This window comes from Mus musculus, chromosome 7 (assembly GCF_000001635.26).
Source record: "Mus musculus strain C57BL/6J chromosome 7, GRCm38.p6 C57BL/6J".
NCBI lineage: Eukaryota > Metazoa > Chordata > Mammalia > Rodentia > Muridae > Mus > Mus musculus.
This window is the reverse complement of record NC_000073.6, coordinates 44,975,971-44,986,848: the sequence shown is the minus strand read 5'-3', so window position 1 is coordinate 44,986,848 and position 10,878 is coordinate 44,975,971. Positions and strand designations below refer to the sequence as shown.

The following is a 10,878-nucleotide window of genomic DNA, read 5'->3' as shown; positions in this document are numbered from 1 at the left end:
AGCTCTGCCTGCTTCCTTATGGGCCAATGGCCCCTCTTCTTCTAGGCCTGTCGCTTAAACAGGGTGGCGTTAGAGCCGCGAACGTCACCTTTGGCTCAGCCAATATCAACGAGGGAGGAGGGGATTAGCTTAATGATAGACAAGTCAGTTTCTAGACGTCCGCTTAGCGCGGAGCCCGCCGGGAAGCTCCAGGGCGGAGCTGGCCAGAAAGGGGCGGGAAGATCTGGTGAATTTTACCCAATCGTCACACGTGCTGGGTGAGACAGACAGGCAGTTGTTCTCTTCCTAGCGGACAGGAGGGGGCGGGCCTTTAAACGCTAGGGGGGCGGGCACTTTATGTTTGATAGGCGTGTCTGTCATCCAATTGAAATATGAAGCTCTCAGATGGACGGCTTTACAGACCAATGAGAACTTATGGCGGGGTATCGGGGGCTGGGCTGAGGACCCTCTGGTAAAAGGCGGTCCCCGGTCGAGCCGGGGGGAGAAAAGAGAGAGGGGGGGGTCTCGGAGGCCGGAGGACTCGGGTGAAGATGGCGGCAGCCGAGGCCGCGAACTGCATCATGGAGGTGAGTAGCTGGGCTCTTTAGGCCCGGGGGCGGCGCGAGACGGGTGGCCCACGGCCTGAACTGTGGGGACGGGGCCTTTTGATGTGCCTGGCTTCGCGTTGGTCCGCATCGGGGGATGTGTTCGATCGTGACGGGAGAGATCTCGGCTTTCGGTGCTTTGGGACCCGCAGCCGAGCCGAGGACTGTCGCACGTGGTCGCGGGCCGGGGGCGCTTCCAGCCGGGCCGCACGTGGTCTCGCAGAGTAGCGTGGGGAGGGGGGTGTGCCGCCTCGAGGGGCCCCGTGGGCTCCACGTGCAGGACAAAGGCCCCGCCCCCAGCCCGATGACCTGGGCTGCACTCAAGGGGTCCAGGGGTTGCCACCCGCTCTCCCTGGCTCGGCTGTGGATGTCCATGCAGCCCGGGCTCTTTGCACCCGCGTGGGGCCTGAGAACATCAGTCCCCAGCCTCCCTTTCCCCAACTCTGTGTTAGCCTTGTGCAGCGGGGGGGGGGGGGGGGGGGGATGGGCATAGCCCTGTGACCTCTCTTTAAGGAGATGGTGGGGAATCTCATCCGAGGAGATCCGGATCCGTCGCCGGGCACCCCCTCGTGGTCACTATGGGCGTGTGAGAGGGGCGTCTTTTTTCATGGGGCGTGGCCCAAGCCCACCCCTTCATGGGAGGGCCCTCGGGTGGATGGATAGTCAGAGGTCAGTGGTGGGGGATAAAGGAGTTCGGATGGCCATGGGCCTTAACCTCCACAGAGCTCCATTTTTACCAACTTGAATGTGGCAAGGGACCCCTTTTTGAACATTTCCGCCTTTTTGCCTAATTTCCCCCCAAAACAGAATGAAATTCTAGCATCTGCCTTGCTTACCTGCTTATCGTTGATTGTTCGATCCTAAGCTGTATTCCTCAGTCTACTTTTTACTTAGTTTAATTAAACAAATGTGCCTGAGCCTGGCGGTGGTGGCGCACGCCTTTGATCCCAGCACTTGGGAGGCAGAGGCAGGCAGATTTCTGAGTTGAAGGACAGCCTGGTCTACAGAGTGAGTTCCAGGACAGCCAGGGCTACACAGAGAAACCCTGCCTCAAAAAAAAAAATGTGCTTGGCCTTGAACTCACCCTGTAGCTGAGTATGGCCTTGAACTTGCCATTTTCTTTTGACTTCTGAGTAGCTCATCATCAGGCTTGTAAGGCAGGTCCTAGACATGGGTTTCAAGCTCTCTTCAGTCATTTGTCAACCTTCTGGTGTCCGTCTGTACTATTGAAAAAGTGGGGCCCACGTGGGAATCTCACCTCCCAGGCTGTGGGGAGCTGAGAGCTTGGTTAGGTTGTGACGTTTCTCTGGAAGCCTTGGGTGGCAGTCATTGATGGTATTTAATTTGATGGGGCCCATACCTCTTCAAGTTCTCTGGAGGGGAAGGTCAGTTGCTGGGAAATCTGCCATAAATAGGGATCAGTTAGCCTACAGGGTCACTATGGTGACCCTGGGCCCTGGGACTTGTGGACAGAGAAAAGAAAAGGCTGTTCCAGTGTGGGAACCCAGGTGAGGTGGGGAATGGGCTGGACCCAGTTTTCCAAGGCATATATGATACCTCCTCAGAAAGGCAGGGAAACCAAAGAGGTCAGGTTGCCTCTGTGTGTTGGTGTGGGTGTGAGTTGGTGGTATGCCTGCTGCTTTGGTGGTGTGCTACGTCTCTCTAATGGAATCCTCTTAGGACAGGCGACAGCACCCTTCCCTTCCTACCCCTCCCTCCAGTTTATTCATGGCACTTCAGCCTGGCATGTGTGTCAGGAAATGTCACCTAATCTCTTGGGGGGGGATTAGGTAGTGAAGGGGAGCAACAGCTGGGCAGTGCCCATGTGCCCTGGCAAGTATTGGGTCTTGTGGCCTAGATGGGGTAGGTGTGTATGGCCAGTCATTGGACCAAAGAAGGACAACAGGGGGCAGGCCACCATCTCTTCAGCCAACAGCTGGGACAGGAGACCTTCCCTTCCCTCCTTCCTATCCTTCTCTACCCGATCACAGCCTCCCTCATTGCTTGTCCCTGCTCACACACACACTCCCTTCCTTGCCCAGGCAAAGCCAACCTACAAACCACTCACCGCCCCAAAGGCCTTCCCCAATCACCCCGTAGCTAATCCTTTTTCCCTGTTACTCTCTCCTAGAATTTTGTAGCCACCTTGGCTAATGGGATGAGCCTCCAGCCGCCTCTTGAAGAAGTAAATATCCTTTTGTGAGACCCCCACCCAGCCCACTTCCACATAAGCTTACTTGCTATACATCTGGCTCCCCAAGAGGTCTAACCGTCCTCTTGCTTCCAACCAGTTTCCTCTGCTGTGCCCCCTAACCCCTTAGGACAGAGCCCTTCCTGGCCCCAGCTGGCTTCCCCAGAACCATGGCTGCTTCCTTAACTCCATCTCCAGCCCTCCTCCCCTGCCCTTCCATGTGTCTGCCCTGGCTCTGCCCTCTCTCCCTCCCTCCCCAGCTGTGGGCTGAGCTAGAGACAGGCCATAGAGCCTGGAGAGATGGTAGGCGAGGCGGCTGCTCCCTGGATGGTGCTCTGGGTGGGTCCTGGAAGTGGAAACATGACCTGGGGAAGAAAGATGCTGGAGGGGGCTGGAGGGTTGTCCTGGTATGATGAGGGGCTTTTTGCAGGTTGAGGAGACTCTGGGGAACCCACCTTTGACCCTTTGCCACTCCCCCTCTTCTAGGTTTCCTGTGGCCAAGCAGAAAGTAGTGAGAAGCCCAACGCTGAGGACATGACATCCAAAGACTACTACTTTGACTCCTATGCCCACTTTGGCATCCACGAGGTGAGTAGAGACTGACCCTACAGCCAGTATGGACTGAAGGACCACAAGACCAGACAGGGCTCTGAGTGTCTCAGCACGTTCACTGCTCCCTTTCTGCCCCTGGTCCACTTTTGAAGACTGAATTCTTCCATCTCTCCAGAAGCCAGTGCAAGTGCTTCCTGCCCCAGTGTACCACAGACCTAGGGATGAGGTCCGGCCCTGTCTGTCTCTGGCGCCCTCTAGTGACTGGCAGTGGGGCTGCGTCCATGGCTCATGCTGCACTACAACCCTTTTTGATAAAGGAGACAGGACTTGGTGCAAATCAAATGACATTCTAAAGAATCCTCGTCTTTTTTCCATGGGGCTTTAAAAACAACAACAACAAAAAAACTACTAGAGGCTGGGATTGGGGCAAAGTGGCGGAGTAGTTGCTTAGCACGTGCTGGATAGTGGCCTCCATCCCCAGCATCATAAATGGGGAAAAAATTGGAAAATTTGCATAAAATAATTGAGCTTTTGGAGGCCTAGGGACGTACCCCAGTTATTAAAGGGCTTGCCATGCAAGCATGGGTTTCAGGTTTTTTTTTTTTTTTTTTTTTGGTTTTTCGAGACAGGGTTTCTCTTTATAGCTCTGGCTGTCCTGGAGCTCACTTTGTAGACCAGGCTGGCCTTGAACTCAGAAATCCACCTACCTCTGCCTCCCGAGTGCTGGGATTAAAGGCATGCGCCACCACGCCCGGTTGGGTTTCAGGGTTTAATCCCCAAAACCCACTTAGAACTGGCAGTGGCGGGCTGGTGAGATGGCTCAGTGGGTAAGAGCACCTGACTGCTCTTCCGAAGGTCCGGAGTTCAAATCCCAGCAACCACATGGTGGCTCACAACCATCTGTAACAAGATCTGACGCCCTCTTCTGGAGTGTCTGAAGACAGCTACAGTGTACTTACATATAATAAATAAATAAATAATTAAAAAAAAAAAAAAAAAAAAAAAAAGAACTGGCAGTGGCTCAATGGGTAAAGGTACTTGCCACACAAGCAGAAAGGAGTGCTTGCCATACAAGAGATCCCTGGATGGAGGATGGACAGTGTCTTCTGACTTCCATGTTCCTGCTGCGTGCATGATAACTTCCAGAACACCGAGCGTGGTGGTGTATGCTTGTATAGCTCAGCTCTGAGTAGGCAGAAGCAGGTTGATCACTGGGCTCATTAGCCTAACCTAATGGTCCAGCTACCCAGGTCTCAGACACCATGTCAGAAAACAAGGTGGCTGGAATCTGAGAGGTGATGTCAAGGGTCAATCGACCTCCTTGCTACTCGGCTGTCTGCTTACTCCATTTTAATTTGTGTGAGCCTGCCAGGCCAGTACCAAGGTTCATTTTGGTGATCTAAGGGCTGGCCTTGTACCCAGGACCTTCCTGTTTCAGCGTCCTGATTCACCCCTGGCTCGGGCAAGGACGGCACTGATAAAACCTGGCCAGTGTAGGTGTTCACTGCAAAAGAAGCGCCCGGAAGGGAAAGGGGTCCTCTGAGCCTTGCTCACCGTCAGTGTGGTGGTGGCATGCGTGCCTTGTGTGTCCCCTCACTCTGGTCCTCTGTCTCTGGTTCCCTGTCCAGGAGATGCTGAAGGATGAGGTGCGCACCCTCACATACCGCAACTCCATGTTTCACAATCGGCATCTCTTCAAAGACAAGGTGGTGCTGGATGTGGGCTCAGGCACTGGCATCCTCTGCATGTTTGCTGCCAAGGCGGGGGCCCGCAAGGTTATTGGGGTAAGTCCTACTGCAGTGGGCGGGCTGGTTAGGAGCTGGAGAGGGCATGGACTGGACTCTGTCTCACCCTCCTTCTTCCTGCCTTAGATTGAGTGTTCCAGTATCTCCGATTATGCTGTGAAGATTGTCAAAGCCAACAAGTTAGACCATGGTGAGCAGGAGGGGGGGTCTGGAGGAACAGGCACCTTCTTGGACGCCTCAGTGAAGAGTTAAGAGACCACAGTGGACAACTGGTGGCTCCTTCACGTTCGGGAACGCTGAGTCTGGATGTCAGGACGTTGGGCCTCGAACTTTAGGGTTTTGCATGGGGATCTTTGGTGACTGTGCTCAAGATTAGAGCTTCCCTTGTGCGAGGGTTTCCCATCCCTCAGTTGTCACATCCAGGGCCTGTCAAGAATTCTCCCCAGCAGCCCCCACTCTGGCATGACTGGCATTACCTTCCTGAGAACCCCACAACTGCTGCCCGTGCACCCACCGCACGGCTGGGTGTGCAGCTGGAAGCTTGCTTACCACAGGCCTGCCGCTCTACAGTTCCCACACAAAGGTTGTGCACTTGGTCCCACCACAGGCTTTGTCCTGTGCTTATGTGTACACATTGAAGGCCTTTAGTCTGCCTGAGGTGTCATTTCAAACCAAACTAGGTTTTTGGGGGTTTTCTTGGTTTTGGTTTTTCGAGACAGGGGTTTCTCTGTACAGCCCTGGCTGTCCTGGAACTCACTTTGTAGACCAGGCTGGCCTTGAACTCAGAAATCCGCCTGCCTCTGCCTCCCGAGTGCTTGGATTAAACAAACTAGTTTTCCATGCAGTTAAACTCTTGTTTTCCTCTCAAGAGTAGGCCTCGCTGTGTAGCTTTGGCTGTCCTAGAACCCACCATGTAGCCAGGCTGGCCTTGAACTCAGAGATCCTCCTGCTTGTGCCTCCCAAGTGCTGGGATTAAAGGTGTGTACCTGGTTATACTTAGCATTATAAAAGATGGAGCAGGTCTAAACTGAAGGCCCTGGAGGTCTTGTGTCCCATCATCCCATCCCTGGGAGCCTGAGGGCCAGGACAGGCTACAAAAAAAGGAAAACCTGTGAGAAGACAGTTGAGAGTAGATGAGCACTGGTGCCACAGTCTCCAAGGGCAGAGGCAGGCATGGGAAGGTGCGGCCTGGCACCCATCCGGGCGATAGTGCTTTCTTTAGTAGGAGTTTTTGTACTGCCCCAACAAGAGATGATCTGCAACTGAAGCAACAGGCCTGTGAGCTAGCACACGCTTGTTTGGAGCCTTGGCCCTCCCGCCAAGCCAGTTGGACAGCTTTCTTTGTATTTGAAACAGGGTTTTTGTTTGTTTTGGTTTTTGTTTTCTTTTTGATTTATTTGTTTATTTTATCTGTGTAAGTGAGCTGTGTCTATCCTCAGAAACACCAGAACAAGGCATCAGATCCCATTATAGATGGTTGTGACCCACTGGGTGTTTGCTGAGAATTGAACTCAGGACCTCTGGAAGAGCAGTCAGTGCTCTTAACCACTGAGCCATCTCTCCAGCCCAAGACAGGGTTTCTTATTGTAGCCCAAGTAGGCTTTGAACTTCAGTCCTTGAGTGTCAGCCTCCTAAGTAGCTGGAGTGACAGGCCTGTGCCACCAGGCCTGGCTGGCTATGATAGTTTTGTTTTATTTTGTTTCATTGAAATGCTTTCTATTTTTATTGGGTGGGGCACATGTAGAGGTCAGAGGATAGATCTCATTCTACCCTGGGGGTGAGATTCAGGTCATCCCACTTGGTTGCAAGCATCCTAACCTACTGGCCTCGTTTTACAGTTGTGTCTACACCATTATTACTTACTGCTTCACTTACTGAATAGAAAAATGTATTTCACCTGAGCACTGCTAGGGGAGGAAACAAACCCAGACCTGGAGAATGTTAAACTTGGGCTCGCAGCAGAGCTACTCCTAGACCCGCAGACAGAACCTGAAACTGTTGCTGTGCTACCCTTGTGCTTTAGGACGGACCTGGTGTTTTAACCTTTTATCCCCAGTGCTGGGGGACAGAGGCAGGCAGATCTCTGGGTTTGTGGCCAGCCTGGTCTACATAGCAAGTTCCAGGACTACATAGTGAGACAGTTTGAAAAGAGAGACAGGGTGCCTGCCCTTGGACCAGAGTCCTCTGTGGGTGTCTGGAACCATCTGGGCCAGCCCTCCCCGTGACTGGCATGCCATTCCTGTGGGTGCAGTGGTGACCATCATCAAGGGCAAGGTGGAGGAGGTGGAGCTGCCCGTGGAGAAGGTGGACATCATCATCAGCGAGTGGATGGGTTACTGCCTCTTCTACGAGTCCATGCTCAACACCGTGCTGCACGCTCGGGACAAGTGGCTGGTGAGCCATACGCCTTGGATGGGCGCCCCAGGCTAAGGAGTTAGAGCAGCAAATAGGGTGCCACCAAGTGTTTCTGTGGATGAGGCCTTCCCAGGGAGAAGGGACCAAAGGAATGGCAGAGGAACTGACTTGAAGAAGGCCAGTGCAGAGTCCTTACGCCAGGAGAGCGCGTACTGGGGGGAAGGGGAAGGGATCAGGAGGATACTGTACAAAATGGAGGTGTCTCCTTCTGGGGTGTTTCCATGCTCCTAGGAATTATGGAACTGCCAGGGCTCTGGGTGCACTGTGGCTGTTGAGTAGGGACCAGACTAAAGGATGAGGCCTGGGTGGCTAAGGGGTCTCTGGAAAGTGATGGTGGGCTGGACAATTGGACCACTCAGCTAGGTCCTTGCTTTTACCCAACTCCCTTCAGGCACCCGATGGCCTCATCTTCCCAGACCGGGCCACCTTGTATGTGACAGCCATTGAGGACCGACAATATAAAGACTACAAGATCCACTGTGAGCTGGGGTTGTAGTGGGTGGTGAGGGCAGGATGGGTGGCGAGGGCAGGGCCTGGATTCCACAGCTCATCTGACCCTGTCTGTACCCAGGGTGGGAGAACGTGTATGGCTTTGATATGTCCTGCATTAAAGACGTGGCCATCAAGGAGCCCCTGGTGGACGTGGTGGACCCAAAGCAGCTGGTCACCAATGCCTGCCTCATAAAGGTAACTGGGCAGCAATAGCAGGGGTCCCAGTCCCTGACCAGTCCATTAGAACTGTAGGGAGAGCAGTTGGGCCACACATCAGAGTTTTCAGGGCCATGCCCTGTGCTGAGAGATGGCTTCAATTCCCAGCAACCACATGGTGGCTCACAAGCATCTGTAATGGGATCTGGTGCCCTCTTCTGGTGTGTGTGAAGACAGCTACAGTGTACTCATACATGAAATAAATATGTTTTTTTTTTTTTAAAAGGAAAAATGTTTTGAGGGCCAGCCCAGGATACATGAGACCCCGTTTCAGAAGGCGGGGGGGCTGTTTTACTGTGATGGGAAGGGGCCTAACAGGCAGCAGTTCTCGTGCAGGGTGGGCTCTGAGCACTGACTGGGCTCACCCATTTGGCAGGAGGTGGACATCTACACAGTCAAGGTGGAGGACCTGACCTTCACCTCCCCCTTCTGCCTGCAAGTGAAGAGGAACGACTACGTGCACGCGCTGGTGGCTTACTTCAACATCGAGTTCACCCGATGCCACAAGAGGACCGGCTTCTCCACCAGTGAGCGCTGTGTGGGGCTGGGCGGGGGCCGAGATCATCAGTGAGGTTTCTGTGTGATGAGCAGCGTCGGGCATGCCTGAGGCTTATCACAGCCATAGAGCTACTCGGGAACAGGGCAGAAAGCTCTAAAGTTGAAGAAAGTTAGTGGTAACCCTCAAAAAGGAAGAGTTGAAATGGGGCCATAGAGAGCCTTGAGTCACTCTGGGAGGGTGGGGCATGGCCCAGTGGTCGGGTGCCTATGGTATTCTGGTTCTGGGTTCTACCACTAGTCCTGTTAAGAACAAGGGGGAGTGCTGGACACTGAAGAACTGTTCCACCAGGCTCTGCTGTCAGTCATTGAGTGACTGAGTCTGATCCCTGTGTAACTCAGGAAACACAGGCAAGATGCAGGATCACTAGCCCTCAAAGCCTTGCTGGTGGTGACCTTGTGGGGGGTGCAATGGCAGGTTTAGCATGGCGACACCCAGGCAAAGTCTGGAACTGACCATGCCCACCTTTCAGGTCCTGAGTCCCCGTACACACACTGGAAGCAGACTGTGTTCTACATGGAGGACTACCTAACAGTGAAGACTGGCGAGGAGATCTTTGGCACCATTGGAATGAGGCCCAATGCCAAAAACAATGTGAGGCCTGATGGAGAGTAAACATGATACGGAGGGTGTGCAGAAAAGTCAGGTTCTGGGTAGAGTTGAACAGTGCCAGCTTGGGTAGCATAGCGGGTACCCGAGGAAGCCCCATGTGGCTGCTGGGTTCAGTGATAACCTTGTTCAGCACCCTTCCTGTGGGCACTGAAATCACCTGGCTCCTGTTACAGGTTAGAGTGGCAAGTGCCAGAGCGCAGTGTGATGCTAGGAACACCTAACCCTGGCCCTCTTGATCCATGGGTGGAGGGGGCTTCAGGATGCTTGCAGGGGCCCTGAAGTGGTGCTGGCACTCCAGCGCTGCTGGTGCTGGTTCCCTCGGTGGCAGAAACTTAGACTGTGGCTGGGGAGCATGGGGTGCATATGGCCGATAGTGCTGTCAGTAGGTCAGGGTGCAGGGTGTGCAGTGTGCTGGCTGGCAGACGTTGCCAACACTCTTGCCTGGCCCTTGGCTGATGGCTCTGTCTCCCACCTGAGCTCTGTTTCCCTCTTTTCCCTGCAGCGTGACTTGGACTTTACCATCGACCTGGACTTCAAGGGTCAGCTGTGTGAGCTCTCTTGTTCCACCGACTACCGGATGCGCTGAGGAGGTGCCAGGCTGGCCCTCCTGCAGAAGGGGGCTCGGGGGGATGGGCTTGGGGGATGGGGGGGTACATCGTGACTGTGTTTTTCATAACTTATGTTTTTATATGGTTGCGTTTATGCCAATAAATCCTCAGCTGACCATGCCACTTCTCGCCCTGGGGCTGGGGTAGTTCTACTGTTTTGCCTATCACTCCCTGAGGACTGTCCATTTCTGCTCTAGGGATGTGGACCTCAAGCTAGGTAGGATTCCTGGCTCCATCATGGCTGGATTCCCAGACCTTCCTGAGATTCTTTTGTTGTTTTGGTTTTGGTTTTGGTTTTTCAAGACAGGGTTTCTCTGTGTAGCCCTGGCTGCCCTGGAACTCACTGTAGACCAGGCTGGCCTGGAACCTGGAACTCAGAAATCTGCCTGCCTCTGCCTCCCAAGTGCTGGGATTAAAGGCGTGCGCCACCACGCCCAGCTCTTCCTGAGATTCTTTGGAGCAGAGGTTGAGGAGTCCTCAGTGCGGGTCAGACCCCTGAGCCCCTGAGCCCCCACCCCAGAGTCTGCCTTCCATCTCCCGCTCTTCCTGTGCTGTTCCTGTTTTCGGGGGGGATGAGGGGGTTGAGACAGGGTTTCTCTGTGTAGCCTTGGCTCTCCTGGAGCTCGCTATGATCCATGCTAACCTGCAGCAGAGGTTCACCTGCCTCTGCCTTCTGAGTACTGTGACTAAAGGCCTGCACCGTGGTACTGGGCCATTTGTGTTTGTTTGCGTGGGCTTTTTTTGTTTTGGTTTTTGGTTTTCTGAGACAAGGTTTCTCTGTGTAGCCCTGGCTGTCCTGGAGCTCACTCTAGACCAGGCTGGCCTCAAACTCAGAAATTCGCCTGCCTCTGCCTCCCAAGTGCTGGGATTAAAGGCCTGCACCACCACCACCTGGCTGTTTGCGTGG

The 10,878-nt window shown here is 53.9% G+C and overlaps 1 protein-coding gene across 6 annotated transcripts; it reads left to right on the top strand.

Moving 5' to 3' along the window:
• Window positions 1-428: 428 nt before the first annotated feature.
• On the top strand, window positions 429-10,094 carry Prmt1 (protein arginine N-methyltransferase 1). 6 transcript variants are annotated; one of them, NR_045521.1, is made up of 12 exons: window positions 429-566; window positions 2,716-2,773; window positions 2,974-3,114; window positions 3,262-3,363; window positions 4,956-5,111; window positions 5,199-5,262; window positions 7,324-7,466; window positions 7,879-7,966; window positions 8,059-8,174; window positions 8,572-8,722; window positions 9,224-9,345; window positions 9,866-10,094. NR_045521.1 is itself a non-coding variant. In NM_019830.3 (11 exons), the coding sequence occupies exons 1-11, from the start codon at window positions 531-533 to the stop codon at window positions 9,947-9,949; spliced, it is 1,116 nt and encodes a 371-aa protein (NP_062804.1). In that variant the 5' UTR covers window positions 429-530; the 3' UTR covers window positions 9,950-10,094. The 6 variants fall into 6 exon arrangements, 5 of the variants coding, with proteins under 5 accessions (NP_062804.1, NP_001239405.1, NP_001239406.1 ...); NM_019830.3 differs by lacking the exon at window positions 2,974-3,114 and having other exon boundaries at window positions 2,716-2,769; XM_030242158.1 differs by having other exon boundaries at window positions 496-566; window positions 2,716-3,078.
• Window positions 10,095-10,878: the final 784 nt, after the last annotated feature.

Coding starts and splice junctions, on each gene's coding strand:
- Prmt1 (NM_019830.3), top strand. CDS start 531: ATGGCGGCAGCCGAGGCCGCGAACTGCATCATGGAG. Junction 3,364..4,955: donor CCCACTTTGGCATCCACGAG/GTGAGTAGAGAC, acceptor TTCCCTGTCCAG/GAGATGCTGAAGGATGAGGT. Junction 9,346..9,865: donor GGCCCAATGCCAAAAACAAT/GTGAGGCCTGAT, acceptor TTTTCCCTGCAG/CGTGACTTGGACTTTACCAT.